Source organism: Capronia epimyces (assembly GCF_000585565.1).
Source record: "Capronia epimyces CBS 606.96 chromosome Unknown aczIQ-supercont1.8, whole genome shotgun sequence".
Taxonomy (NCBI): Eukaryota; Fungi; Ascomycota; class Eurotiomycetes; order Chaetothyriales; family Herpotrichiellaceae; genus Capronia; species Capronia epimyces.
The window spans coordinates 589,848-616,360 of record NW_006912911.1 but is presented as its reverse complement, the minus strand read 5'-3'; the positions used below and the strand labels follow the sequence as shown (position 1 = coordinate 616,360).

At 54.1% G+C, this 26,513-nt stretch overlaps 11 protein-coding genes across 11 annotated transcripts; 1 reads left to right on the top strand and 10 right to left on the bottom strand.

Moving 5' to 3' along the window:
• Nucleotides 1–168: 168 nt before the first annotated feature.
• On the bottom strand, nucleotides 169–534 carry A1O3_08630 (uncharacterized protein; the record flags this gene model as incomplete). Its single annotated transcript, XM_007738727.1, has 2 exons — nucleotides 169–413; nucleotides 462–534. The coding sequence occupies 2 exons, from the start codon at nucleotides 532–534 to the stop codon at nucleotides 169–171; spliced, it is 318 nt and encodes a 105-aa protein (XP_007736917.1).
• Nucleotides 535–1,016: 482 nt separating this feature from the next.
• On the bottom strand, nucleotides 1,017–2,111 carry A1O3_08629 (uncharacterized protein; the record flags this gene model as incomplete). Its single annotated transcript, XM_007738726.1, has 1 exon — nucleotides 1,017–2,111. The coding sequence occupies one exon, from the start codon at nucleotides 2,109–2,111 to the stop codon at nucleotides 1,017–1,019; it is 1,095 nt and encodes a 364-aa protein (XP_007736916.1).
• A 1,217-nt stretch (nucleotides 2,112–3,328) lies between these two features.
• A1O3_08628 (uncharacterized protein) lies at nucleotides 3,329–4,162 on the bottom strand (the record flags this gene model as incomplete). Its single annotated transcript, XM_007738725.1, has 1 exon — nucleotides 3,329–4,162. The coding sequence occupies one exon, from the start codon at nucleotides 4,160–4,162 to the stop codon at nucleotides 3,329–3,331; it is 834 nt and encodes a 277-aa protein (XP_007736915.1).
• Nucleotides 4,163–4,833: 671 nt separating this feature from the next.
• Nucleotides 4,834–5,289, bottom strand: A1O3_08627 (uncharacterized protein; the record flags this gene model as incomplete). Its single annotated transcript, XM_007738724.1, has 1 exon — nucleotides 4,834–5,289. One exon carries the CDS (start codon nucleotides 5,287–5,289, stop codon nucleotides 4,834–4,836), a length of 456 nt encoding a protein of 151 aa, XP_007736914.1.
• Nucleotides 5,290–6,474: 1,185 nt separating this feature from the next.
• On the bottom strand, nucleotides 6,475–7,551 carry A1O3_08626 (uncharacterized protein; the record flags this gene model as incomplete). The annotated part of the gene is made up of 2 exons (XM_007738723.1): nucleotides 6,475–7,394; nucleotides 7,452–7,551. 2 exons carry the CDS (start codon nucleotides 7,549–7,551, stop codon nucleotides 6,475–6,477), a joined length of 1,020 nt encoding a protein of 339 aa, XP_007736913.1.
• Nucleotides 7,552–8,432: 881 nt separating this feature from the next.
• A1O3_08625 (uncharacterized protein) lies at nucleotides 8,433–11,541 on the top strand (the record flags this gene model as incomplete). The annotated part of the gene is made up of 2 exons (XM_007738722.1): nucleotides 8,433–8,615; nucleotides 8,689–11,541. The coding sequence occupies 2 exons, from the start codon at nucleotides 8,433–8,435 to the stop codon at nucleotides 11,539–11,541; spliced, it is 3,036 nt and encodes a 1,011-aa protein (XP_007736912.1).
• A 1,115-nt stretch (nucleotides 11,542–12,656) lies between these two features.
• A1O3_08624 (phosphoribosylglycinamide formyltransferase) lies at nucleotides 12,657–13,406 on the bottom strand (the record flags this gene model as incomplete). Its single annotated transcript, XM_007738721.1, has 1 exon — nucleotides 12,657–13,406. The coding sequence occupies one exon, from the start codon at nucleotides 13,404–13,406 to the stop codon at nucleotides 12,657–12,659; it is 750 nt and encodes a 249-aa protein (XP_007736911.1).
• A 2,741-nt stretch (nucleotides 13,407–16,147) lies between these two features.
• A1O3_08623 (uncharacterized protein) lies at nucleotides 16,148–18,003 on the bottom strand (the record flags this gene model as incomplete). The annotated part of the gene is made up of 2 exons (XM_007738720.1): nucleotides 16,148–17,778; nucleotides 17,904–18,003. 2 exons carry the CDS (start codon nucleotides 18,001–18,003, stop codon nucleotides 16,148–16,150), a joined length of 1,731 nt encoding a protein of 576 aa, XP_007736910.1.
• A 1,549-nt stretch (nucleotides 18,004–19,552) lies between these two features.
• A1O3_08622 (uncharacterized protein) lies at nucleotides 19,553–21,339 on the bottom strand (the record flags this gene model as incomplete). The annotated part of the gene is made up of 4 exons (XM_007738719.1): nucleotides 19,553–19,779; nucleotides 19,877–20,128; nucleotides 20,231–21,194; nucleotides 21,304–21,339. 4 exons carry the CDS (start codon nucleotides 21,337–21,339, stop codon nucleotides 19,553–19,555), a joined length of 1,479 nt encoding a protein of 492 aa, XP_007736909.1.
• Nucleotides 21,340–21,714: 375 nt separating this feature from the next.
• A1O3_08621 (uncharacterized protein) lies at nucleotides 21,715–23,569 on the bottom strand (the record flags this gene model as incomplete). Its single annotated transcript, XM_007738718.1, has 2 exons — nucleotides 21,715–22,720; nucleotides 22,773–23,569. The coding sequence occupies 2 exons, from the start codon at nucleotides 23,567–23,569 to the stop codon at nucleotides 21,715–21,717; spliced, it is 1,803 nt and encodes a 600-aa protein (XP_007736908.1).
• Nucleotides 23,570–24,290: 721 nt separating this feature from the next.
• On the bottom strand, nucleotides 24,291–26,235 carry A1O3_08620 (uncharacterized protein; the record flags this gene model as incomplete). The annotated part of the gene is made up of 3 exons (XM_007738717.1): nucleotides 24,291–25,846; nucleotides 25,902–26,126; nucleotides 26,184–26,235. 3 exons carry the CDS (start codon nucleotides 26,233–26,235, stop codon nucleotides 24,291–24,293), a joined length of 1,833 nt encoding a protein of 610 aa, XP_007736907.1.
• Between the last annotated feature and the right edge of the window lie 278 nt (nucleotides 26,236–26,513).

The following is a 26,513-nucleotide window of genomic DNA, read 5'->3' as shown; positions in this document are numbered from 1 at the left end:
GGAGTCAAGACATGAGATCTTCGGTCGACCAGGGCAGAGTTAGTCCGCCTTGCGCCCAGAACGTTCTGTTGCTCACCATGCCCCAACTTCCTCTGTACCGTGGTTTGTAAGAGATGAAGCGGTGGCAACCACGGATAAATACAACCAAATCTTGTGTGTACCAACTTCTTAAATGTTCATGTCTTGGTCTGGGTCATCCATGTAGAAACCGTCTAGATCGTTCGTCCAGACCGAAGGCCAAGCATCATCAAGCATGCTTAGATCAAGCTCTGTGGCAAAGTCGTAGGCGGCCTCGCTGGTATAGTAGTGTTGGTGGATTGCGGACGGTGCCTCCGCGACATGAGGTCCTACTTTGTTTTGGGACTTTGTGGAAGACACATGCTCAACAAGCTGTCGCCGAAGTGCGACAAGCCCTTTGCACATTTAGAGGAAAATACGTCAAGACAGAAAATCCCACATACCATTGATGAACTCTTCGTCCTGGCCCATCCTCAGATATTCCCGTTCAACCTCTTCCGTAAATGTCACCACCATCTAAGGGCAAGTCAATAAGCGAGCATGAATTTGTGTGTGAGAGAGTTCCCTTACTGCCAAGTCCGAGTCCTTCATTCGACTTGATGGAATTCTGATCACGTACATTGCCAGGACCAGAATGGCAAGGGTGGCCTGATTGAGGGTGATTAAGAGTGACGGCTTGCTGTACATCAACAAATCACTCCAGGCTTTGAGAATAGACCGTCCCGAGGCAGCTCCTATGCAAAGACAGTACCTCAGTCTGTTTTTCCAAGGAGTTCCTGCGCACAGATGGGTCACTCGGTTTCTTAGCCAGCTGGTGGCTGACATGAGGGCTGGTCTGTGTAGTGCGATAACACTTGAAGAGATTGGTGACTTAGTATTAGGAAGTCCAATTGGGATACTCAAACTCACGTCTGATGGTAATGTAACGTGATGTATGTTGCAAGATGATACTCCTCGGAAGGACAGAAGACATCTCGGCCAGGTCTGGCAGGATGTTACTATCTTGTCTCAGAACTGGCCGCACAATACATTGCGTACCTAATCTCTTCGGGAAAACCCGCCGCCCAGTCCTGTAAGGAGCGATCCAAGCGTCCCATTTGATGTAGCAGATCTTTGGTTCTGCGTCGATGGGGTCTAGGGCGATATAAATCATTGATCGAATTTTGGATTCGAGCAAGGCCGATGAGTGCAGCAAAGTAATCAAAGCTCAAGTCTGTCGATTGCGGAGGAAGCACCGGCTGTGGTAGGATCTGGTTACAGTCAGAGTCTCGAATGGCCGAGGGTCTGCCTGTTTCCAACTCCATGGCCCTTTCGAGAATGTAGGCAGTCCACCAGATCCGGGAGTGAAGGTCTTCCATCTGGGTGGCGTCCGTAGAATCCGCATTCATGAGGTTAGAGCCTCTGTGCATCGCCCAGTCATGCCGATGCAATCCTATCGATTGTGCGATTCGTATTGCCTGTCCCAGCGTTTCCCAGCTAGCTCCATCTTTATTCCGATTCTTCAAGGCGACGGTCAGTAGCAGCAATGCTTGCACCGACGTAACATAAGGTATGGCCACAAGATGCGCGTAGAGGAAATATGCGCCCTCAAGATAGTACTTGCCCAGCTCCGTGGGCTGTCCTTCCAATTCATCGGCAGCAATGCCAAAGACGGCATAGCTGCAAGCCAGCGCAGGGTAGTCTCTCGAATCAAGAGCAGAGGGATGTGCTTCTAGCTTGGACCGAAGATCCTCGATCGAATCATAGAACATGTCCTGGTCGAGGACAGGGTGAATGGGGTGGATTCGTGAGAAAAAGGTCGCTACATACTCTTCAACTTTTGAAGGCGGTGGTAAAGGCGGGAGTGATGGTAGCAAGGGGAGAGGCATCTCGACAGAGTATGACAGTCCTTGTTGGAAAAATGGAAAGATGGGAGTCCAAAAGTCGCGTTTCGCAAAGAAAAGATCGAGCCACTGCACCAGAATATACATACTGCTCCCACTACCAATGACCTGAAATCGTGAGCGACTCTTGTCAGCGACGACGGTTAGATGGGAACTTCGAGGGCCTTGACCACCGGGAAGGGATCTCGGTTCGGATTGTCCCTCCGTCATGCTCGTTTCTCGACGTGAATGTTGAACCACGGCCTCGTGGCTGTTGGAACGACGACGGCGCTGATGATGATCCTCTGCGAAAGGAAGCAGGAACATCGAAGGTAGTGGGCTCTCATGAGGGATCGGAACAAGCAGTTTCGCTGTGGGAGACGTAGGTGGAGAGGGAGATCCAGAGGAAGATGTAGGCGTTGCTTGGGAACGCGGTCGAGTGACAGATGGACGCCGACTGCTAGCAGAAGGTCGCGGGTTGGCGTTACTTCTGCGACGCCCTACAGGGTTGGTTCGTCGACCTGTGCGTCCAGGGCGCCGGAGATCGGTGGTGATACATTCGATCCCTCGCGTCCTGCAATTCCGACATGAAGGCTGCTCTGTATCACACTTGATTTTATGTGTCCGGCAGTAGGTACAGGCCGTCGCCTGTCGAGCAGGTTTAGGTGCGACCGCATTGCTCGAGGGGGTTGGTGCCATCGGGACTATGCCAATGATGCAGCCAACAGCAGAATCGTGGAGATAGACCTGATAGAAAACAGTACAGTAGTGTACTGTAGGGCCAGTTGAGGTAGCAAGTCGGCCTGTCGAGAGCTGACCTAACAATACAGGGATCACGCAATCCCACCTAAGTCGACCATACCCAATCCAATTCAAATCCATCTTTTACCTCTCGTACGTATGTGAGCATGGATCGTCACCAGGATCATATTATTAGTCCTTCTCTTTCGTCGATGCCCCAAGGCCGCCTAAATTGACCTCGTTCATGAGACGTGGCAGTGCCGGGGGTCCAGGTTACCGCAAGGTCTAGGCGGAGGGGCTGACGAGGTCATGCAGACTGTAGTTGGGGAGGAGGGCGACAAAAAAAAGACCAAGACAACGAGAAGATTGCTGTTTGGGATTGACACTATGGTGAATGAAGGGGTAGAGTGGCGCTGATGTCGATGTCAATGGCGATTGCTATCGCAGCTTGCTTCGATCATGAGCGCACGAGGCAGTCCAGCCAAAGAAGCCAGCCATTTCCGCGGCGAGAGAATTGGTCCTCGATTTGCAGCAGAGAGGTGTGCGTCTAATACACAGTGTCTCGTTTTCCCTGTACTTTTACATCGAGTAACCCCAGATGGTGCTTTTGCTATCATTCGTGGTGAGTTCCGTGTCCCTGCGCTCATGCGCTCATCGAGACGCATAAAGTCTGACCAGAGGCTCAGGCCGCAATCACAGCTCATAGCTCACAGCCGCGCGGCCTTCCATACAGGCTTCCTCTTCTCTTTGAACGCTTTCAGCCCCTCGAGAATGTTCTCTCCCTTCTGCAGTTCTGCCCACTCCTTCTGTCCCGTCACGGCCGTAGCCTCCACGACACTGGCAGTTTCCCAGCCTTGCCTCAGCCCAGCTCTCGTGCAGATGATAGAATCAGGACTGTTCTCGGCAATTAACTCGGCATACCTCACGGCCTCCTTGACCACGTCCTGCTGCGGGACGATTTTATTGACCAACCCCCAGTTCTCCGCCTGCTGCGCGCTGATGACTGCGCCGGTTAAGGCAAACTCACTTGCCCTCTGCAGTCCCACGGTTCTAATGAGTCGCGGCAGCACCCCGGCGTAGGGCGCCACGCCACGCTTGACCTCGACCAGGCCGAACGTGGCCGTGTCGGCAGCGACCACCAGGTCACAGTTTACCACAGTCTCGCAACCCCCGCCGAGCGCCATGCCGTTCACAGCTGCGATGACCGGCTTCTTGCCAACGCGATTGGACATGGGGATTGCCCCGGGGACGTCACCTGGTCCTGCACCTGGTTTGGCGCTGGCACCGGCACCGCTGACTTTCGCCGCCCATTCTTTCAGGTCGGCACCTGTCGAGAAGGCCTTACCCGCGCCCGTGAGGATGGCCACGGACAGAGACGGTTCTTGGTCGATCCACCGGAATATCGCAGTGATCTCGAGCACGTCGGCCGCAGTCGTGCAGTTCAATTTCTCCGGGCGCGAATAGGTTACCAGCACCACTCGCGGCGCAGGGAACGACAGTTTAGCGAAAGAGGTCGACGGCGGAGGATAAGTGAATGTCATCTTGATAAGGCCTTTGGCTACTGGCCTTTTACCAGCCAAATAGCGAATTTTCAGGTCGTTGACTGGACGAGTCCGGGGTTGGTTGGATATGAGGACTTATGAATCTCACGGTGCTAGTCTGCCAGGGTGATTCTGGTTGGATAGATCCAGCTTGATAAGATACTAAAAGAGTACCAAGATGAGGGCAGGGTCTGGCTTTTCTTTCTGATTTCCCTAGGTACAGTATGAACAAGATGAACAGAAGCGTCAGCACAAACCCAGTGCCGAGGTCGGCGAGACCCCAAGATTTCGGGGGGTTGTGGAGCGTCATTTTCCTGTACTCATTACCCCCGCGCGTCCCACACCTAGAGTACGGAGTAGCAGAACTTATGACCTTCAATTGTATTGGTGAGGATGGGAGACTTCCTTCATCCCACAGCCAAAGATGTTGCCCATCCAAGACTCCTCCCCAACCCGTAGAACACCCCAGCACATCGTTTGATTGGCGGAAAGGGGCTTGTATGTGCCAATCCGATCTGGATATCAAGATTGATGGGAAAGTTCTTTGCCAGAAGAGGAAGCAGCAGCAGCAGCAAAACATTCCCATCGAGTCACGCTTCTCCAATAGCGTATTCGAGAATGTATGTAGGAAGCTCCGGGACAAGAACAAGGCCAGGATGACAATTGAACCCTCAAACACACCCCCATGGCCATGGAACATCCCTGGCCCCGGCCTTGAAGTTGTCATTCTTCCCATCCACGTATTTGATCTTGAATCGAGCAAGATCAAGCCCCTCCTGTGGCTGGTCGAGCGTCAGGATGTTGAGAGCGAAGAAGTGGTGAACGGAGCCTTCGTATTCGAATTGGCCCCTCCCAACAACGTGAATCCCGCATGTGTCGCAGAAGTACTTGTGCACGTCCTTGGATCTGAATTGATAGTCTTTGATCTGGGAGAACGATTCGGGAGACAGGAGGCGGAAGTCTTGCGGGTCCAGCTGCACGCCAGTGAACCCTTGTTTGAGGCAGATGGTACAGTTGCAGCGGGTGGCCACCGGATGGTCAGTGAGCAGGATGGTGGCTTCATACTTGATGGAACCGCAGTGGCAACCGCCGGTGAAGGGTCGTTTGGCTGGAGTAGGGCCTGACATTATGGACAATGGATAATGGACTTCAATGCAATCAACGAGTCTCTGGCATTAAAAAAATGGGAGGCTGTCTGGAGGACTTCTGTACAATGAGATCAAGGGGGTTTATATGGCTTCTCTTTCGTTGGCTAAGGCGTCCAGCTTTCATGACTGTCATCCCATAAACATCCAGATGCGGCATAGAAGAAGGCAGCAGGGTGGAGTTTCGTCGTGGGAGCCTGATGCATGACATGGGTGAGGAGCCTACTGTACGGAGTACGGAATACAGAGTACAGAATGCAGTCTATTCAACCGTCCTAGATATCCGTGCAACCTGATGTCACTGCACGGTGCACCAATAGGTACCTATCATTGTCTTGCTCTGCCGTCTCACGACTTCCATCGTCCTCCATACTTCCATCATCCGTCCACTGCAGTGGCCAGAGGCCGTGTCCTTCATACACTCCGCCTTTTGGCGAGCAACCTAAATCCGGATCTAGACTCTTCTCGCCTCGATTCGACCAACCAACCGGCCGGTCGATCATGCTCCCGCCATCCTGGCACCCTGCCTCCTCCACATTTCCTCCGCCACACCACACAAACTCCTTCGTCCTCCTATTGCCGCAATGAGCTTCCCTGTCTGACAGCGTCTCTTCTTACCATTCGCCTGTCGAGGCCTTCAAGCATGGGCTAGAACGTCGGGTGCCTGAGACATGCAGGCTCTATCCGTCTTTACCTCCCAGACCGCCTCGTGGCTTGGTCAAGAGAAGCTGAATGAAGCCGAGGAGTAGTCATGAGCCAAGTTAATCAGATCTGGAGTCCATGATGATAGTGCGATCGACGAGATGGGATAACGAGAAGTGAGTCGCTCGGACCAGGAAAACGCTACCCAGAAGCACCTGTGGCTCAAATAGATCTATTTACCTGTAGGTGGTCTGCAGCATATGTAACTGTAATAGCATATCCTGCTCGTGGGCCATCTGGTTTTGGCTGTATTATTTCCACCCGCTCTACTTGTATCATTAGCCTCCCTTGCTCAAAACACCTTTATTTTCAAACAGCCCACACTTCCATCCGTCGTGTCGTGGTCAATGCTAGTTTAGAGTAAAGCCAGACAGCATATCGACATTGCTGATAGCTCAACCTGCTGTGGTTTGACCGGGAGTACCAAATCTAGACAATCGCATGTAGATATGTAGACGGCGTCTTCTACAGCTTGGCGGTCTTGGTCTTCCCTTTGCGGGTCGTATTCCTCGAGGCGTCGACGACCAGACTCGAGTGAGAACTCGTGGCGACCAACTCCTTCTGGACATCCCAGACCTCGACGTCCAAATCAAACCTCCCATTCCTGATTGCCTTGGCCTTGACGCGGACGAACAACCACTCGACGCCCTCCGGAGGCAAGAGTTTTTTGACATCCAGATTCAGCACGAGCGTGGGATACCAATATTTGGCGCGGGGCTCGTTGGAGCGCAAGAACTCTTTCAGCTCGCTTTCCGAGTGCTGGCCCAGCGCGGCCTCCTCGACGAAAGGGTTGACATAGCTCTCGACAATCTGCGGGAAGATGTCGACGATAAATCCCAGGGCGTCGTTGGTCCAGCGGCCGTTCGGGCCGTTGCCGCCGACGGCAAACCGCACCCATTGATCAATGATGGCCTTCGACCGGCCTGCAGGCCTCCGCTCCGGCCGGATCAGGAACATCTGGATATTCTGCGCGGCTCGTCGGAATTCAGCGAACGGGTCCTCCACCCGCAGAGCGTAGTTCGGGTCCTGGCCGCGCGAGAGGAGGTTCAAGTCGACCGGAAGCACTGGCGGGTACAATTCGTAGTCCGTGTCAATGCTCAATCCCGCTTCCGTGCCCAAGTTGCTTATGGTGATGTATCCCTCCACTTCGTCTTGCCATTGGTCGTTGGGGCCTTCTTGCTGCGACAGCGTGATGTGCAGATTACTGATGCGCGCGCCGAGTTTCACGTCCTTGACTGTGAATAATGTAGGGCCGATAGACGTGCGCCGCAGGAATTCCAGGTGTAGGTTTATAGGGTGAGGTTCGGCGCGACTGCGGTGGGTGAGGGACATGTGGGTGCGCGCAACGACCAGGAAGGCCGATGTCACGTAGCCGCCATTGGGCACTGCGATTTGTTCTCAGTGGAAGGCAGGAGAAGGGGCCAGGGCTGTCTGAGACCAACCTGTTCCTATACACCACTCGTTCTCGAGGGCCACTGTGTATTGATGCGAGGAGAGCTGCTTGACTGGCAGGACGTCCGCAAAGGTCGGTGCTGGTGCCATGCTGAAGCGAGTGCGACCACAGGATGGACTTTGTCAGGGATAAGGCTCAGAGGTCATCTTTGAGAGAAACATGCAGTTATTGATCGGACCGTGCGAGACCAACCAACAGTTAAATTGTAGAAGTGCAGGAAATAGCAAATAACCGAGATCTGAGGGCGAGGGACAGGGACAGGGACAGGGACAGGGACCGGGGATGATTTGTGAACAAGCCTCGGCTCACAGGATACAGGACTTCGAAGTTCGCGCACATGGAGGAAGCCTCGAAGCCCAGCACCGTCTGGTGTACCCGTACCTTACAGATACACTGTAATTGTTGTTTCCAAGCAGTCGATGCCTAGTGGCCAATTGTCACCGGTGGTAATTAAGCCATGGGATTGCATTGATTCTGCCATGGTTGGACCATGATGTGAGGTGTCCAGGATTGGGTGAAGAGGAACGATGCAGGCAGTACAGAGTCTGCCGCAGGTCTATAGTTTGTGGAGGAGAATGGCCACGCCCTGGTATACTGAAATCCAGTAACACCTAATAGCCTTGGAAGAGTCCGAGCACAGTTCTGGCGTCTAGTGCATGCCTTGAGCCCTGGTGGCCATGGCTGTGGCCGTGCGGAGATGTGAGAGGTGAGAGCAGCAAATGCATAATGACGGAAGGTCACCGATTCACATTATTTCCTGGTTTGCATCTGCAGGTGGAGTGAGAAGTTGGATGCGACATCGACAGTAACATCGACATCGACATCGACTTCTCGTCCATCTGTCTGTCTGTACATATTATCCTGCCCATCTTGTTCATACCCATACCGGCGTCTCTCCCAGTCTCGTCCATGATATCCTTACTCTCCGTACCCGTCCCAATCTGTTCAGCATGAAGTGCGACCCTCCCCGATGGCCCCTGTTCACCCTCCCTCCCTGCGCCGCCCGCGCCAGCATCACGGGCGCACCTTTTATGCCACCGCCCTGATAGTCACCTTGTTTGCGTGTTACAGCTTGTTGAGAGGCTTGGGCCCTGAGACTGCGCACCATGCCGAGTCCATTGCCGCCCGGTCACTCAAGCCACACGACTTGGAGGTTCGATCAACCCAACCCTATCCCTGTCGAACGCCGCTTCAAGCCGCGCCGATAGCTAACTCGTCGAATCTAGTGTCGGCTCGTCCACCGTTCCAGCGACAAGTGTGCCTTTGTGAAGAACAACTGCCCCGATGAAGAAGCTGGTCTCATCTCATACCTACAATTCTACTATTGCTCCCTCCCGCATGCGCAGCCGCTGGCGTTCATCATCCTGGTACTATGGGTCAGTCTCCTGTTCAGCACCATCGGCATGGTGGCCTCGGACTTTCTCTGCATAAACCTGAGCACGATCGCCACGATTTTGGGGATGAGTGAGAGCTTGACGGGAGTCACATTCCTGGCCTTTGGTAATGGGAGTCCGGATGTCTTCTCCACATTCGCGGCCATGAGCAGCAACAGCGGCAGTCTGGCAGTGGGAGAGTTGGTGGGCGCCGCTGGATTCATTTCCGCCGTGGTCGCCGGGAGTATGGCCTTGGTGGCACCGTTCCAGGTCGCCAAAAAGAGTTTTGTCCGAGACGTCGGGTTCTTCGCGGTGGCTGCCAGTTTCAGTCTGGTCTTCCTGGCGGACGGGAGTCTGCGACTCTGGGAGTGTGCGACCATGATCGGCTACTATGTCTTCTACGTGGTCTTTGTGGTTGCGTGGCATTGGTGGCTTACAAGACGAAGGCGAATTAGATTGGCCGAAACGACAGCCAGGCTGGGTCACCATATTCCAGACGCCCAGGAACTCGAAATACCTCACATAGAGGAAGACGAAGAAGCTCGCCCGGCAAGTGAGCGGACCGGCCTCCTTCGCTCATCGTCCGGCGAGAGTGTCTCAACCCTGCGCACTCCCGGGACTCCAACCTGGAGAGTCGAAGATCTGGACGATGATGACGAAGCTAGAGATCGACACCTCGCGGAGTTGCAAAGCAAGATGAGAGTTGGCCGCGCACCGCGGGGAGAAAGAAGAAACACCATGACCCCGATCCGGCCGAGCTTGATCGGGGCCCTGGAGTTCAGGTCACTCATGACTTCGTTGGAAAAGAAGAGTACAACTACACGGCCCATCGGTCTGCGTCGATATTCGTCAGAAGACACGACGCATCTGAGTCCAGGTCCCGTCAGTGCTCCTCCTCACGCCTCTCAGCCAGAACTTGTCCGCCATTCTTCTCACGACCTCCTCGGCATTGAGGAAGAACCCCACGGCCCAGGGGTTCGAGGACGCGCAGTTTCTGCCAACGATGCTACAGGCCTCCGACTTGACACGGATTTCCTATCCGACATTGCGTCCGAAAGGGGAGCCGGAAGTCTTCTGATCAGTGACGCTTCTTCCTTGACAGCCCCGGAAACGCACTCCAGACCTAGCGCGGAGATTTTACGAACGCTCAACGAGCCTTCGACTCAAGAGCGCAATGCGGCCTCACCGAAACTTGTTTTGTCACCCACGAGCTCACAACATCGCCTGGATGCTCAAGCTCAACTCCCCGATTCTATCAGATCAGCTAATCTTCTGGCGCCACCCGCAACCTCGTTCCGTCGCCCCAACTACAACGAGGAGCGTCATGGAGAAGACAGTAGTCCGCTGTACTCCCCTAGAGCTGGCCCAACGTTGCAGATCCCGATTCTGCGCACACCACATCCAGATCACCAACAACGGCGATTGCAACAGGAAGACTTCCCCCCTTATTCAGATTCTCCCATGTCGTCGAGGTCTGCTAGCATGCACCTGCCGGAGCCCAGCATGTCGCCGGAATCCGCCCATCGTTTTGGCCTTCTTCTCGACGAGGATGAGGAGCCCAGGCGTCACTTTTCTTGGTGGCCGTACAAACACCTTCCGGCCCCGCAAGATATCATCGCGACACTTTTCCCCACGCTGCGCGGATGGCGCGAGAAGTCGATCACCGATCGAATACTCGGCGTCGTCACCGCTCCCAGTGTGTTCCTCCTAACCATTACCCTGCCTGTCGTTGAGCCCAAGCAGGACCAACCCGAAGATCTGGACCCGGACCTTTTGGCGCCGGGAGGAGGCTATCACAGCCGAACTCACAGCCATGTCGGTCTACCAAGTGACCCCGCAGATCTCGCCCCCAAAGCCACTCTGCCTGAAGTTATTGGAACGTCCCATCCTCACGGAACCAGCTTGACCCGGACCCTGTCGGACTACCCGCCGAAAACTGCCACTGCTGGCGTGCCGGCCGGGCAGAAGGAGTGGAACAGATGGTTGGTGTTTGTGCAGGTGTTTACAGCACCATTGTTTGTGGTCGCCATTGTCTGGGCCAATATGGACGAGGGTCACACGATCAAGCTCTACATCCGAGTGGTGTTGGGGTCGTTGGTGTTTTCGCTGATCTCCCTTTCCGTGCTACTCTCCTTGACAACCGCGAACCGCGAACCTAAATATCGACCGCTCTTATGCTTCCTGGGCTTCGCGGTGGCGATAGCGTGGATCTCGACCATCGCCAACGAAGTGGTTGGCGTGTTGAAGGCGTTTGGAGTCATCTTGGGCATCTCGGACGCCATTCTGGGGCTGACTATTTTCGCCGTGGGCAATTCCCTGGGTGATCTGGTTGCCGACATCACGGTGGCCAAACTGGGATACCCGGTGATGGCGCTTTCGGCGTGCTTTGGCGGGCCCATGCTGAATATCCTGCTCGGCATCGGGATCGGTGGCATGTACATGATGATCCACAAGGCCAGCCACACGCACGCCAAACATCCGCACCGACCGATCGAATATCAACCGTACCAGATCGAGGTCAGCACGACGCTGATGATCTCGGGCATCACCTTGTTGGTGACGCTGGTGGGGTTGTTGATCGTGGTGCCGTTGAATGGGTGGAGGATGGATCGTAGAATCGGGTTGGGCTTGATCGGGCTCTGGACCTTGTCTACGATTGGCAACGTCGTGGTCGAGGTGCTTGGATATGGAGGAGATACGGTATGATTGATGATACAAACCTATAGGTAGGTAGCACCAGTAGGTATGTTGGAGTTTAGTTTTCAGCTCGAGCCAAGTTTGAGCTGGTCAATCAACCCTCCTTGGAATCTTACTACATGTCTGCTACTATCGTGTGTGTGTGTCTGTACCTTAGTTGGTCTAAGTCCATAAGGCTTTACAGTAGTCAAGCTCGTTCGAGGTCACTGATCGATTGTGAGCCTTAGTCTTGGCCTACTTGTATTCAGCTCGCCATGATGGGATATGAATGATAAATTATGATATCAATACTAGCATGACTGGCCTCTGTTCTGCTCTGCTCTGCTCTGCTCTGTCTGGCACTGTTGATCTGCTCTACTCTACCCTTTCCAGCACTGCTGATCTACTCTACTCTACCCTTTCCAGCACTGTTGATCTACTCTACTCTACTCTATCCGGTCCTGTCCATCTGCTCTGCTCTGTCCGGCACTGTCTATCTAGTCTGTTCTACTTCGCCGCTACTTTATCTTTATCTTTGTTTCGCTCTAGTCTGGTCTACTCTACGCGACTCAGCGGTGGGAAGTGGGCGGTGGGAGGCAGAACTTCCTTTCCGTTCGCGAGGCAGGCCGTAAAGCAGAATGGAAGAAAACAGAACAGAAAACAGAACAGAAAACACTAGACACCAGATCCTATATACTATCCACTCGTGTTTCCATTCCATTCCATTCTTGCCATACTACATACCACACACTACACACTACAACTGCAAGTATAGCATAGCATAGCATAGCATAGCATAGTAATGGAGCTCCCTCCAAGACTCCAAGACGTCAAAATCCCAATCCCAATCCCAATCCCAAATCCACAGACAAAAACCACCACTGAACAGCCACAAGAATCAACACCTCGCTGGTTCTCATCGCATAATCGACTTTTAGCCACCCACATATGAATAGAGGTGTTTTTCTGTTGTAGAATTGTAGACCATGTTCCGTCCTCCATGACCCGTCCCAAATACTCAAGATTTTCCTCTCCTCCTAAACTAGGTGGTGGCCAGGCCAGCTTGAGTTTAGGAGATGGCTAGCTTGATTTTAAGAGGTGACCAGCTTGAAAGCACCAAGCACCAAGCCAAACTCATTCCGATTTCAGGCCTCGGTTCGTCTCTTCCCTTCCAGCTCGGCTAGCACTTTACCTGTAGCTTCGACGAGGAGCTGCCACTCTGCTTGGTGCATTCTCTGTTCGAGGTCATCTTGGCTCTCCCCAGACTTGAAGTCGATCTCTTTGACCAGGACGGGCTGGCCCATATCCACCTCGTCGACGACATAATGGACCATGAGGCCGGTCTTGGAGATTTGGCCGCGCTGGAAGGCCTCGTATGCGCGCCCGATGGCATTGGCGCCGTTGAACTGGCCAGGCAACGCCGGATGGAGGTTGATGATGGGCACATTTGCCGCGGCCAGCGCGTTGACAAAGACCGGCGACAGAATGTGCATCCAGCCCGCACAAACCACGAGATCCGGAGATGGGATGTGGGTGAGGATTTTCTGCGCCAAATCGGCGTCGTATTCCCTTCTCGCTGCCTGGACGCCGGCTTCGGTGTTGGCGTGTTTCTTCTTGTATGCGACGAGGTTGTGGTACGTCGTGGGAATGTTGGCTTCTTCGGCGCGAACCAGGCCGTACGCATCACGCCGGTTCGATATCACATGGGTGATCTGGGCTTGGGGTAGGGTCCGAGGGCCGCTGTCTCCTGAAGGGGACTGGCCGCAGGCGTCGATGAGGGCTTGTAGGTTGGTCCCGGACCCGGATATCAGCACCGTCAGGTTGAACGAGGACGAGGTGCTGTAGGCACGAGATTTGTCCGTCGAGATGGAGCGGGACTCGGACGAGGGAGCCATGGTAGGATGGTAAGAGAAAATCTAATGTGAAAAGCTTCGAGTGTGCTCGAGGTTCAGGTTGATAGTACCGGTGGCGCTGTGTCGTGTTCAGAGTAGTGGTGGGTGCGACGAGTACAGGGAGCTGGGAGGAAAAAGGATCGTTCAACGAAGGATGGGGGGAGGTGGTTTGGGTCTGAGTCTGGGTGTGGTGTTATAACATGATCTCGAAGCGACGGTGGTGCATGTGTCTCTCTTGTTCCGAGGTCGAAGGGGGCCGAAGGCTTGTGACTGTGACGGTGGAAATGGAAGTGGGAAATGATAGAAAATGATGCCCGACCGGTTTGTTCGCAGGCTCCGTTTGCGGCGTTCGTCGAAAGTCGAAAGTGCGGCGAGTGTCGCATGTTACAGAATGTGAAACTTCGGATGGGAGGTAGGAGGTGGAGGTGGAGGTCACGGCGGGAGCTGGGAGCTGGGAGCTATGAGCTGGGAGCTATGAGCTGGGAGCTGGGAGGCGGGACAAGTTCGCTCAAGGCCCTAAGGCCCCTAAGCCTAAGGTTAAGCCTGAGCCTGAAGCTAAGGGCTTAGGGGCTTAGGGCTTAACTAAGGCTTAGGGGCCTGAGGCTTCCGGGCAAAGACCCTGGCCAATACAGCTTTTTTTATTATTAGGCCATTGGCACCAGGGCGGAATCGCCGCGCGGGAATCAAGGGAGCAGCCGTGCAGATTACATACAAACACAACGGAGGGATCCTTGGGCCTGGTGCAGCCTATACTAATGGGCCTGTCTAGGCGGGAACTGGTCAAGGGCCTCCCCTGTCTTCCACGCCAGGGGCCCCTAAGCCCAAGCCGTTGGGCTAACGCCTAAGCAGCCCTTGGATCAGCGCCTAGAGGTCCGCGGCCCAGCGGAAGGGGGGGTTCTGCGCCTGTCCTGGACACATGGAGAGCACCAGCCCAGCTGTCAGCTTGAACGGAGTGTTATAGTAATTAGTCCGGGGTACGGAGTACATACATACCATACTCTGTTAGTAGTTCTTTGTGAGCACTATACCTTACCTCGTATTCTATGCCAGGTACTACCTTAGGTGGTAGGTAGGTAGCGTTGGTGGGTAGAGTACTCTGTACAGAGGACGGATACTACATACTACACCGAATAGGTTGGTACTGTACCAATGCGTATGCCTTAGGTTCAGTACTCCGAAATCCGTAGAAGCATCTTCAGGTCCTACAGTATGACATAGAGCACTCGCTACAGGACCTGTGCCTGTGCCTGCTGGACCTTGATCCCTGCTCCTCTCCCAGGGAGACTGCATACGGAGTACCTTTTGGACCGAGTATGTACATACGAGTATCCGTACTCGTACGTGGATGTTCTACTCGTATGTAGGGGCGGTAGCGAGGTAGCAACGTACCCATATTACTCCCAGGTTAGCCGCGAACGATAACCGCTTCAGTGTTTCAGTGTTTCATGTTTCATGCTACTCCATACAGACAGACCTAAATAGGTAGGTACCTAGAGACAGAGCAGATGCCGCTTTCACCCGACGTTCCCTGTGTTCACAGTGACACTGCTCTGCAGGTACGGAGGATCCGTACTCCGAAGGTCAGCTTTTATGCAACCACCACCACCCTCCTCTCCTTGTAGATGCCGTGAGCAGGATCCGTACTCGCATGTACTCCTTACACCTGGCCTTAGGCCAAAAACCCCCGCCATCTACTGTACGAGTACTCCGTACGCAGAAGTCTGGTTTCAGCTGCAGGAAGCCGCAATCCGCAATCCAACCCGCAACCCTTGCCCCTGCCCCTGCGCTGCTGCCGACGCGATCTGCCGCTTGTTTTTGCAGATGAAGTCTGGAAAAAGAAATAGCACACAGTACGGGTCCTTCGTACGGAGTTCTCTGTACCGAGCAATCCCAGTCAGGACAGGCTTCAAGGGTTGTTGGCATGCCAGGCTGAGGACCGTCCTCAAACAGTCAGTCCTCTTGAGGGATGGCTGGGCTGGACAGCCGCCTCTGACAGACATGTTTCCAGTTGCTCGGCGATTTCTTGGACGGATTCCAGCTAGCAGAGGTCATCCTTCGCGGGCTGTTTCTCACTAGCAGAGATCATCCTTCGCGGGCTGTTTCTCATTATCCCATTTAGGACTGAGCTGATGAAACCATGCTTGGTGTATGCGTATGCGGGGGTGACTAGAGTCCGCGCGGATATCGGCCATTGGCACTCGATTCCACCGTGGACTGCGCCCACATGGTGAGAGCTACGTCGAGTAGTGTCCACTGTCAACTGTCCTCACGATGACCGGGGAGAAGAGACCTCGACCGAGTTTTTCACGTCATCTCAACGCTGAAGGTTTTGCTCGAGACGGACACAGTACGGAGTACGGAGGACTAGGCAGTCCGACTGTAAGTGGTGGGATTCGGATAGCTCTCATTCTTAGGTAGTTGTGAAGACCATACATGTACGGAGTACATACCTAGCCAACCTTGGAAGGCTTAGGAGGCCACGTAATCCCACGATTGATGGACGCGGCGAGGCTCCTGATATGTATGATTGGTGCTACCTGCTATACACTACTCGTACTACTGGATCAGACACAAACATATTTTGAAGAACGTAGACATCTTGGCCTTCGCGTGCTCCTGAAAAAACAGGAGAGGGAGAAAACCAGATGACTGATCTCTCCTGTTGGAGAGCAGTCCGCCACACCTCGTCTTTCTAGAAACGAGGCGGTTGACTTCCCGGCCTCCACCGGCATTTTCGACAAGCCTTACAACTTGGCCTTCAACTTGGCCTGCTCTTCCGCCTTAAACTCCTTCTGGGCCGACTCTTTCAGCACCCTCCTCAAGATCTTCCCGCTGACACTCTTAGGGACAGCATCGACGAACTTGAGTCCGCCTCGCAGTTTTTTATGGTTGGCCACCTTGCCATTCAGCCAGGTGATGATCTCCTGGGCGTCCTTGGGCTTGACCGCCTGGAGCCCGCCCTTGCGCACCACGTAGGCGCGAGGCACTTCGGTGCCCAGCTCGGCGCTGTCGACGCCCACCACAGCAACATCGTCCACCAGCTCATGGTTGGCCAGGTATCCCTCCAGCTCGGCCGGCGGCACCTGGAAGCCTTTGTATTTGATAAGCTCCTTGACGCGGTCCGTGATGGTCAAGTTGCCCTTATCGTCCATGAAGCCGACGTCGCCGGTACGGAACCAGCCGTCCTGGTCCAGACACTCGACCGTGGCAGCCTGATTGTTATGGTACCCGACAAACACGTTCGGTCCGCGCACGTACAGCTCGCCCACCTGGCCGCGGGGCACTTCTTTGTTGCCGTCGCTCTCCTGGCCTGGCCCGGGCACGGCGCAGAACTTGGCCTCGAGGTTGGGCACCATCCATCCCGTTGAGCCGACCGAGTCTAGCCAGTCTTCCCACCGCTGTATGAAGATGGTCGGACTCGTCTCGCTGAGCCCGTACCCTTGCTTGACCCGCACGCCTTTGCGTTTATACAGCGTCTCCACGAGGTCCCGGGTCAGCGGGGCCGCGCCGGAATTGGTCATGCGCAGCGAGCTCAAGTCGTACTTGCCCACCACGGGCGCCTTGCACAGGAGCAGCACGATGGGTGGTACGATGTAGCTGAAGGTAACTTGTTGGTCTTGTACCAGCCGGCACCATTTCTCCAGCTCGAACCGCGCAAGAACCAAGTGGTGCACGCCCGAAAAGATGGGCGAGAGTACGAGTAGGTTGAGCCCATAGATGTGGAAGAACGGCAGAGACGCCAGGACCTTGTCACCTTTGCCCTTGGGGGCATCCGGGATGCCGGGCACGCTCTTGGATCCGTTCCACGTCAGCCAGCCCTCGGTAGCATGGATTTGCTCCATGTTGGATGTCATGTTGTGGTGTGTGAGCTTGACACCTTTCGGCCGGCCTGTCGTGCCGGACGAGTAGACTAGAAATGCCAGGTCGGTTTTCGGATCGATCTTGGGCGATTTCCAACGGACAGTACCTTCCAAGTTGCGGACGGCTGACCAATGCTTGAACTTGCGCCCCGGGTCTCCATCCTTGCCCAGGAGCAGAATGTCGGATTCGGGAATGCCTACTTCGGCGGCTGCCTTACGCGCGTTGTCCAGCACGCTCAGATGCGTGACCAGCACACGTGCTCCCGAGTCTTTGAGTTGATACACCAGTTCGGCGACGGTATAGCCTGGATTGGCCGGGGACACGACCCCACCTGCCCAAAGGGTGCCGAGCACAACCGGGGGGACTTCAATGTCGTTGGGCACGAACAGACCCAGCACATCGCCTTTGCGGAAGCCATGGTTGGATTTGAGACCTTTGCCAAAGTCAATGCTCAACTGTCTGAGTTGGGTATAGGTATATTGGCGGTCGAGGTTGTCGGCGTCCTGGAAGATGACTATTGTGGACAAACCAGTTAGCAACAGAGCTCCAGAAGACCGGGTGATTCGCGTCGTTTCTCGACAGGAAACTTGGACCACACATCACATCTTGAGAGTGTGCTTATGCTGGATTCGAACTTACTTTGATCATCGGGGAACTGCCGGTCTTTGCGATTGAAGAGGAAGGAAAAAATGTCGGTGACCTTCAGGTCGAGGTCGGGGAAATTGGACTTGATGGGCATGGTGGCAACAAGTGATGTAAGCGCACGGTGATTGCGGTTCAAGATGCAGGTATGCACGGAGAAAAGTCCTGTAGTTCAGATAGATTCTGGTTGTTGTCGTGCGCCTTTTCACAAAAACCGCAGATCTCCACGCTCGATTCGCGCGCTGGCTGGCTTCGTTCCTCCTGTCGGATCACACGACAATCTCCACAGACTAAGCAGGTCGATCAGATCCGCGCCTCTCCCAAGATCCTCGTACGCCGCAACAGAATAACCAGATCCGAGCTGGGCTGAGCTGGTTGTCTGAGCCCTACAACAGAACCAAGATGACCAAGATCAGAGCTGAACCCGAACCGACAGCACCAAACCGAGGGAAGGGTGGGCGACAGGGATATAGACGCGAGCAAGCACTTGACTTCGGGAACAATTGTGGGTGCTCTCCGGTCCACCTGGGTGTGAATGGCAGGGAAGGCGAAATTTGTATCCGTACACAGAGAGAGAGAGAGAGGGAGGGAGCGAGGGAGCGAGGAAGCGAGAGATGGATGGAGGTTTAGTAGTATGGACGGAGTAGTAGCAAGTCGTAGTTCTCCGTCCGCCCTGGGGCGAGTTTGGAATTTATGGAGGAAGAGGAAGAGGAAGCTGGCGGAATTATTACGGAGTCGGAGTGGGCGGCGTGCTTCATCCACCAAGAATGCATTCGCATTCGTGTTCGATTGATAGGCCGGAGTCGAGTGGGTGTTCTTCCATGTTCTTTGGATTCATTACAACAGTGAGGAGAGCTTGATTTGCCATCCGCCTCTATGCGCAGCCTGCACCCACAGCCGCAGTCTTGCCAGAAATACGAGATGCGAGATGCGAGATGCCGAGGCTCATCAGCTGCGTGCTTGGCACTTAGAGACACGGCTCGGATCTCGCACGCGACTCATTCCGAGCATGCCGCTTTTAGAGCCCCTCACCCTCCTGTCGCTCACTTTCACACTCTCACGCGTGCAGTTGCAGCGCCAGCGAGAAGTCAGCCTTCGACCACTTTTCTGCCCCCCGTCGAACGAACCGTCCCTTGTCTTTGACCTTTATGAACCTTTCGATGGATAGTAGCGGCTAGAAGAACAAGTGGAGGAGTAGGGATGTAGATTGGGGGAAATGCAAGACAGGAGCTGGATGAAGAAGACAATACTCTCATATGCTGACATGTTCGACCAGCTATATACAACGACAGTCATGTCCTGTACCTAGATAGATGTCTATAGTCCCCTCTCACCATCCCTACCTATCATCAACGACACTTTTCCGCATCTGCAAATATCCCTCGATAGCCGTATACGGCGCCCTCTCAAACCTCGGTCAAGCATCCATCCTCCCGACCTTGATAGGCATGAATTTCGTTCTCTCATCACTGTCCCCTTCTTCGGCGCTTCACCCGTCTTCTGCTACTCGGGGCTGACATCCCGATAATATGGTTGCAACCAATTCCACTCGGACAAACTGGTAGGCAGCACATCGACCGTCATCTTTGTCGTAGACCTTCTGCTCGCCGCTCAACCAGTAATCCGCTCGGAGCTTGTAGCTTGGATCAAAGTCCGGCACGTCCCTCATCACCATCAGCGGGACCCATGTGGAGGAAGGCGGCCATGTGGTTGAGGGCCTGCTGCCAGGTCCAGTCGAGCAGTTTGAGTTCTTTGATGGACAGGAAACTGGAGGAGCCGTGGATGGGCTGGAAGGGGTCCAGAATGGCGGCGAAGACTTGTAGTGCGTCATTGGAGGCGCGGGCGTAGCTGGCGGCAGGTGCTTGGTGGAGTGCTGGCAGGATCGAGGGTTTGGTAGGCCGCGGGATCAAGCCAGTAGGGTTGAAGGCGAGGGTAGGAATCGTGGTTGAGCGCGCGAAGGGGGTAGATACCGGGGGTTACACCGGGCACGTCGGGCTTCTGATCGAGTCCGAAGTAGGTGTATAGCTTGGTGAGATCAAATTCGTCGTTTAGGGGCAAGTTGCCGTCGTCTGGAGGATTGGTGGACTTGGACCGGTCAATCTGGGGGAAATAGCCAACTAGGCCGTCATACTCGCGATGAGAGTCTCCGAGCTTGATGGGGAACCGGTAGGAGTCGTCTGCATCAGAGTTGTCTGCATCAGAGTTGTCTGCATCAGAGTTGTCTGCATCAGAGTGTTTCGGGTCAAGGAGATATCTCTCCGGGTCCTTGCCGATGATGGTTGATTAGTTCTTGTTTGGTGGCATCGACAGTTCCAAGGACCAACCCATGTTGACCAGAGCCAGCGGCCTCCCCACGATGCAATTCAAGGCCTCGGCGTACTCCCCGGGGGCAGGGCCCGACTGTTTCAGGGCTCCATTGATCATGTCTAGGAAAGCCTGCAGATACACGCCGTCCTCGGCCGTGAGCTGCGTGATTAATTTGTCCAGCTGGGCCGTTGAATCGGGCTGCTGCTCCGTCTTCTTGAAGGGCAGCCACTTCGTACTGGCATCGGCTCTTGTTTGACCGCCGGCTCCCCTTCCCGGTAACCTCACCTCGCGGTAGAAGATGCCTTGGGCGGTGAAGAGCTGGATGCCATAGTCAATGTAGTTGACCACAATCCATCCCCATATGGGATCTTCCCACTCGGTCGTGGGACGCCATCCAGACTTGGGGTCCGTTGCCGACTCGCGTTTGACAAAGTGGGCGTTGAGGAGTGCTGGCTGATTTATGCTCGGTGGCGGTTGGATGAACTCGGAGAGTCCATTGACATCATCCTTCCCAGCAGTGTGGGCTGCCACGGTTGTGGTTGTCGCTGCTGAGGCGCCAGCGACGGGAGTCTTGCTGGAGACTTCGTAGAACTCGCCAAGACAGGGGGCCATGCCGTCTTGAACGGGACTAGTAGCTGCTGAGGAGCGTGGCTGCGGGTTGGGCCCTTGGTCGACCGCTTCTGTGATGGGTTGGCCTGGCCCTTGACCACTTGCCCTGACACTGGGATTGATATGTGTTCCTTGGGCCAGAGTGACGAGATGATCAGTCAGTCCGCTGAGGGGCGCTGAAAGGAACGGCAGCCGCAGCACATTCTTTGTGAGATGCTCTTGTTCGTCCTTGGAGATGATGGATTCGAGTTCATCTTTGTCGACGGTACTGAAAAGTTGCTGTATGAGTGCATTCAGTGACAAAGAGGGTTGTGGCAGTATCAAGATCCTGCCCGACACAACGCGTCTGTCCTTGATCGTGGTGAGGTCTTTCTGTGGATCGATGCAGTAGCTTGTGTGTTCGAGCCCCTAAGCCTTAAGCCCACACGGTCTTCCTCGGAATTATACATTCCATGCCTCTATTGCCATCCTATCTGCCTACCTTAATCACACCCCAAAACCGGGTATGTACAACCATGATCCAACTGCGAAGACCAGAGTTAAGGCATAAATAGGTAATAGCATTACTGATGTCCTCTCATTACAAGGCCAGGGTATAACCAACTTCAAAGCCAACCCAAAATACCACGTCAACGTCCAGGTCAAAAGAAACAAGTCCCAACAACCAAGCCACAGGATATGTCGGCATCAACCCCTAATACTGATCCTACCGCTAGACACACCCTCTGGCGCTGCAGAAAGAAGGACTCGACGAAGTCGATACCCGTTCAACCTCACACATCAGCATTCAGTGGTGTCAGTGCTATTTCCCGTGGCTGTGATCGCGGTCTTCTGGATTGTTGTCATCGCTGTCTCTCGTATCCCGACCAGCAGGATTGCTATCAATACCTGCTTACCCTCCGCCTTCGCCATCTCTTTTTGCCTCATTTTCCGCGGCATTTCCGTCCGCATGCCCCGGCTCTTCTGTCTCGAAATCATGGTGCTGGTCCTTGCCCCCGCCCATGAATTTGTGCACTTCATGCTTGTACTTGTGCTCCTTCGGCTGTCCATCGGCGGCCTGGGCTTCAAGCCGTTCCTCGTCACTTGAGCTAAGACTGCTCATACTGACATTCTGGAGGTACGTGATTTGCTGACCGGACTGCTTCTTGTGCTCGCGCTGTTCGTCCTTCAACTTCTTCATCTTCTCCTCGTCGGCTTGACAATCGAGCGTCACCACTTTCAAACCGGGGAAGTTCTGGGACAGAAACTGGCGGAGCAAAGGGAGCGTTTTCGCGTTAGGTCGGTACGTGCCGCTGTCGTTGTCGATGATCAATTCATAGTCCGAGGGTTCTCCGTGGGGCCTGGATTGTGTTGTCGATTGATCCTCTTCCTTGTCGCCGTCGTCATGGTCGTTGTTACCATTTTTGATAGCTTCGGGATCTGGCGCTGGAGGGTGAGTGCCGGAGGCCGGATCAACATTTTTATCTTTCTTGTGCTGTTGTGGGTGTCGGATTCTTCGAATGAAAAACTCGCCACTGAAAGCAATGTAGATGCTAACGTCACTGTGCATGGTGTGCTTGCTGAGCAGGTCGACTCCAAACTCTTTTCCCGTCTCGGTAAAGCGTAGTTGAGCGTCCAAGGTCAAAACATAGGTGAAGATCCGTCCACCTTCATCGTAGTGGACGAACTCCAAAAACTGTTTCGTCAAATCAATGCACGGCTCTTGGAAAGCACCATACTTGGTGGTGCGGTCGTAGTTGTAGATTCGAGCATGCTGGTGGTGGAGGGCGCGATTCAAGAGACGGCCGCGTAGGGAGTGGGCGGTGAACATGCCTGCAACGAAAGACTTGAATTCCACATATCGATGGTATAGTTCTGCTGGGATAGGTCCACGAAGTTGCAGTTGGACGGCTTGAAAGCTAGAGTGGCGTGTTAGCGGGTACTGGAATCATGCTTGGGCTTGCGACATACTTGTACTTCTCGGTTTTCTTGCCATCTTGCCCTTGTTCCGTGTCCTTGATACCCACCAGGCGCCCAATCATGGGAGAAAAATGACGACTCCATGCTAAAGGCCCAAGAGTATATGCGCGCCCACCATTCTCATCCTGAGTCCTCCCCAGGTTTTCAACGCTGACGATGAGATGTCCACCCATCTTGATGCGTTTGGAGACAAGAGCGGCAGCGCCCCGGAACGTGTATGCTCTTTTGCTTCCCATGCGCTTCTTCAACTTGAACGACTGATGCGAAAGACCCTTCCAGTTGTCGTCGATCTGATGGACAACAACATGTGCGTTCCCAAGTCGGTCGTCATGATCGCTGGGATCTTCGTCGTACAACCTACACTTCAGATAGAACCCAGACTTGGGAACGTTGGCAACGATCCATTCCGTGTTCCATTCAGGATTGGTATTTCGATGTATCGTCGGCGTCCTGAGCGTGAGCTCAGGGTCTTGTTTATGTCTCTTGGGTAAATCGGTATGGAGTACGGCGAGGACGTAGGGATCGGATGAAAGGGTTTGTAGGTCAGCAAATGGAAGATTCTCCGCCTTGTGGAACGTGATTTTGAGCGTATATCCCGGAGGCGCGTGTGGTAGGGGAGTGTCGTCGAAGCCTCCGGCAGGGCCTTTCTTCTTGTCGCTGCTCCCTGCGCCTGCCTGCGCTTGGTATTTCTCTTGGAGCTTGTCGGCCTGGTTGACCAGCTTAGGAGCGATTTTGTCTGTCGGATGACCCTGGCGCAACACTGGCGCCTCTGAATCGTTGTCTCCCATCGTGTCGCGCTTCGTATCAGCTCTGGCGGTGCCCCGCAGGCATGGGCCAAAATGCGGGTGGAAATTGGCCGAGAAGAGGGCTTACGGAGGGATGAAAGACGCGTAGACGAAGGATTACATTAGCAGTACGGAGTACGGATTAGGTGAGAGAGAGCTCTACGTAGCTTGGACGAAGAAGCAGAGGGCGGGAGCCCCGTGGAGGAAGAGTCGGGTGCATTTCGCAGGGCTCCATTGAATTCGGGAGGCTGACGACGCTTCCAAGCCATGTCGTACCAGTAGTAGCAACGACCCCTGTCGCGTCGCGGGATTCAAGGCTTGGAGGGCACTGACACTTGGCTCAGGGTTCTCACTAGGGTGCCAGTAGGTAGTTGACGGCCAGCTGCCTGTGCCACTCCCAGCGGTGCAGTTGGTACAGGGGAGAAGCTTAGCGAAAGCTTGAAACAGACAATCATTACGTCATTTTGCACACCTCGAATGTCGAGTACTAGGTACGGAGTACACTCTGGAGTATGGATACACTGATACAGAGTACGGAGTACTCCGTATGCTGGGACAATCCGCAGTTGCCCATAACGAACGCAATTCGCTTACTGCATATCCGTACCTATTTCCACAATCGCTGCAAAGGCTCAGCAATCGCATCCCATGTTCAAACAATCCTCCCTGATGCGATACTCTGTGCAAAAGTCCCCCTGCTATGCAAATCGCCGATCCCATGCCATTAATCGTCATCCAACAACCTCGAGAGCAAATCAGAGCCTGGACCACTCAAGCTATCCCTCATCTCCTTTTCAGAGACGGCGCTCACCACCTGCATGTCATCCATTGCTCTTCCGGTCCGAGAAGGTGTCTTGGATGGGGTAGACAAACTCGAGTTTCGCCCGGAAGCCTCTTGTACCAACCCTAAAGTCTCAAGGCTGGCAACCACATCTCGAAACTCGGTGGTCTTTAGAGGCTGCAATAATCCGTCATCACGTCTACAAAGGACGCCGTACTTTTCAAACAGGCCTTTGATGGTAGGGATCTTGGACCACGATTTTGATGGTGTCGTGTAAGGGTTTCTTTGGTATTGGCGCTTCTCTGACGCAACCAAGGAACACAGTACTGCTTTCTGCTGCAGGTTCAGTCCTCCCAGGCGAGATAGAGTGCCGTTGTTGAAAATGCCCGAGGCAATTTTCGCAACCAGTCCAATACTTGCTCTTGGCGCCGTCTCCATTGTAAGCTGACCGAGGACTGATCTGTGGTCTGGTTTGACAGGAGACGGGGTCAGATTGGTTCTCAAGTTCGAAACCTCTGCAAGTGGTTGCTTGGTCGGGGTGATGCTCTGTTCCCGGTTCATTTTCAAGAGTGTTTCTTGTTCAATCTGGTCAATTGCACGACGAACAAGACTGAAAGCTTTACGTAAGTCCCCAGTCTGAGCCGCAATCTTCTTGCCGCTTAATTGGATGGCGGCAGGATGCATCAGTGGGACAAAGTCTCCAGCGGCCGTGGTTCCAACAGGTAACAACGACCGAAGTTTCTCGGAGATTATGGTGGAGATCTGTTCAGCCGAGTAGGGAAGAAATGGGAGTAGCCTGGGTTTGAGGTTCCTCAGCTTCAGTCGTGGTAAGAAGCGATCGGTCAAGTCAAGAGCATTGGCAATTCCAATCAGAATGAGGGTCGACAAGGGGTGCATTGCCCATTCAAATAAGCTGTACAGCACGTCGCAGTCGCCATTGAGAAGGGTGTCGATCTCGTCAAGCAAGACAAGGTGCATCTTCGAGTCGGCCGTCTTGGTGGTGAAGAGCTTAGTAAGGCTTGACTTCGCTGCTTTGTGGCTGCCGGCAGAGAAACCGAACGCTTGGGCAAATTCCATTAGAACATCGGTGGAAGACTTCAGTGCCACGCAATTGATTGTCGCGACTTTGACGGATTCCTCGCCATACTCTTGCAAAATCTCCTGAACCAATGCACTTTTCCCTGTGCCTGGTGGTCCACTAACGTAAGTGCAACCACCAGTTCCGGCTTCAAGGGAGGTGGAAATAAATCTTGTCAATTGGCTTCGTTCGGCCTCTCGACCGATTACTTTCCCGCTGCTTGCTTGGGTGAAGAGTTGTCTGGCCTGAGCATAGACATTTTGCGACTTTGATGGCGTGGACGAACGTGATGTCCGGGGTGTGAGCAGTTGTCCAACAAGCCGTACGCGATGTTTTGGCGTGCTCGGAGTATGGGTTGCAAGTACATCCTTGAACCGAGTAGCTGATGGGGTGCAAACAGCTGGCGGAGGCACATTTTCGTCTGAAATGCATAATCAGCTTGAGATCATGGATCGCGTTTGGAAAAGACCGCATACCTGAGGCATGCAAAGAGGCCTGCTGAACGGAATGAGCTGTGGCCGTCTGGTTTTTTACCACCTCGTCTTGAACGGTATGTTTCACTCGTCTGTTACGCGTCCTTACAGACAAGCCGGACTGTGTATCTCGTTTCTCCAATACATCTGGCCGTGCTGCATCTTCATATATATGTGGTGTAGAGCGTCGCGTTCGTCGTTTCGCGATGGGGATCGAAGTCTCGATATCTGTAGAATTCTCCAGTCAACGCAATCCATGGCGATCTGAAATGAACAGCAACGCACCTTCCTCGTCAAGCACTCGTCGAGACCTCTTTCCTAGTACTGCAGCAGCCATTAAGGTGGTTGTTGCTGCTTTTGCTGGCGCTGTTGCAGTTGGAGAAGGCACGACTCAGAAAGGTGCAGTCGCGAGTCAGGTCGTTCCTGCCTTAACAGAATGCCAAGTTCACGCGTCGTGGGAATGACCCACTTCCAGCCACTTTAAACCCCGTCAAGCCACGATTCCTCGTCGCGCGGTAGTAGTCTTCATGCTCCGCCGTACAGCCTGGACGCGGGCTTTTGTCATTTGAAACCTGGCTGCTGTTGGCTGGCGCTGGCGCCAGTGGCTGATGAAGC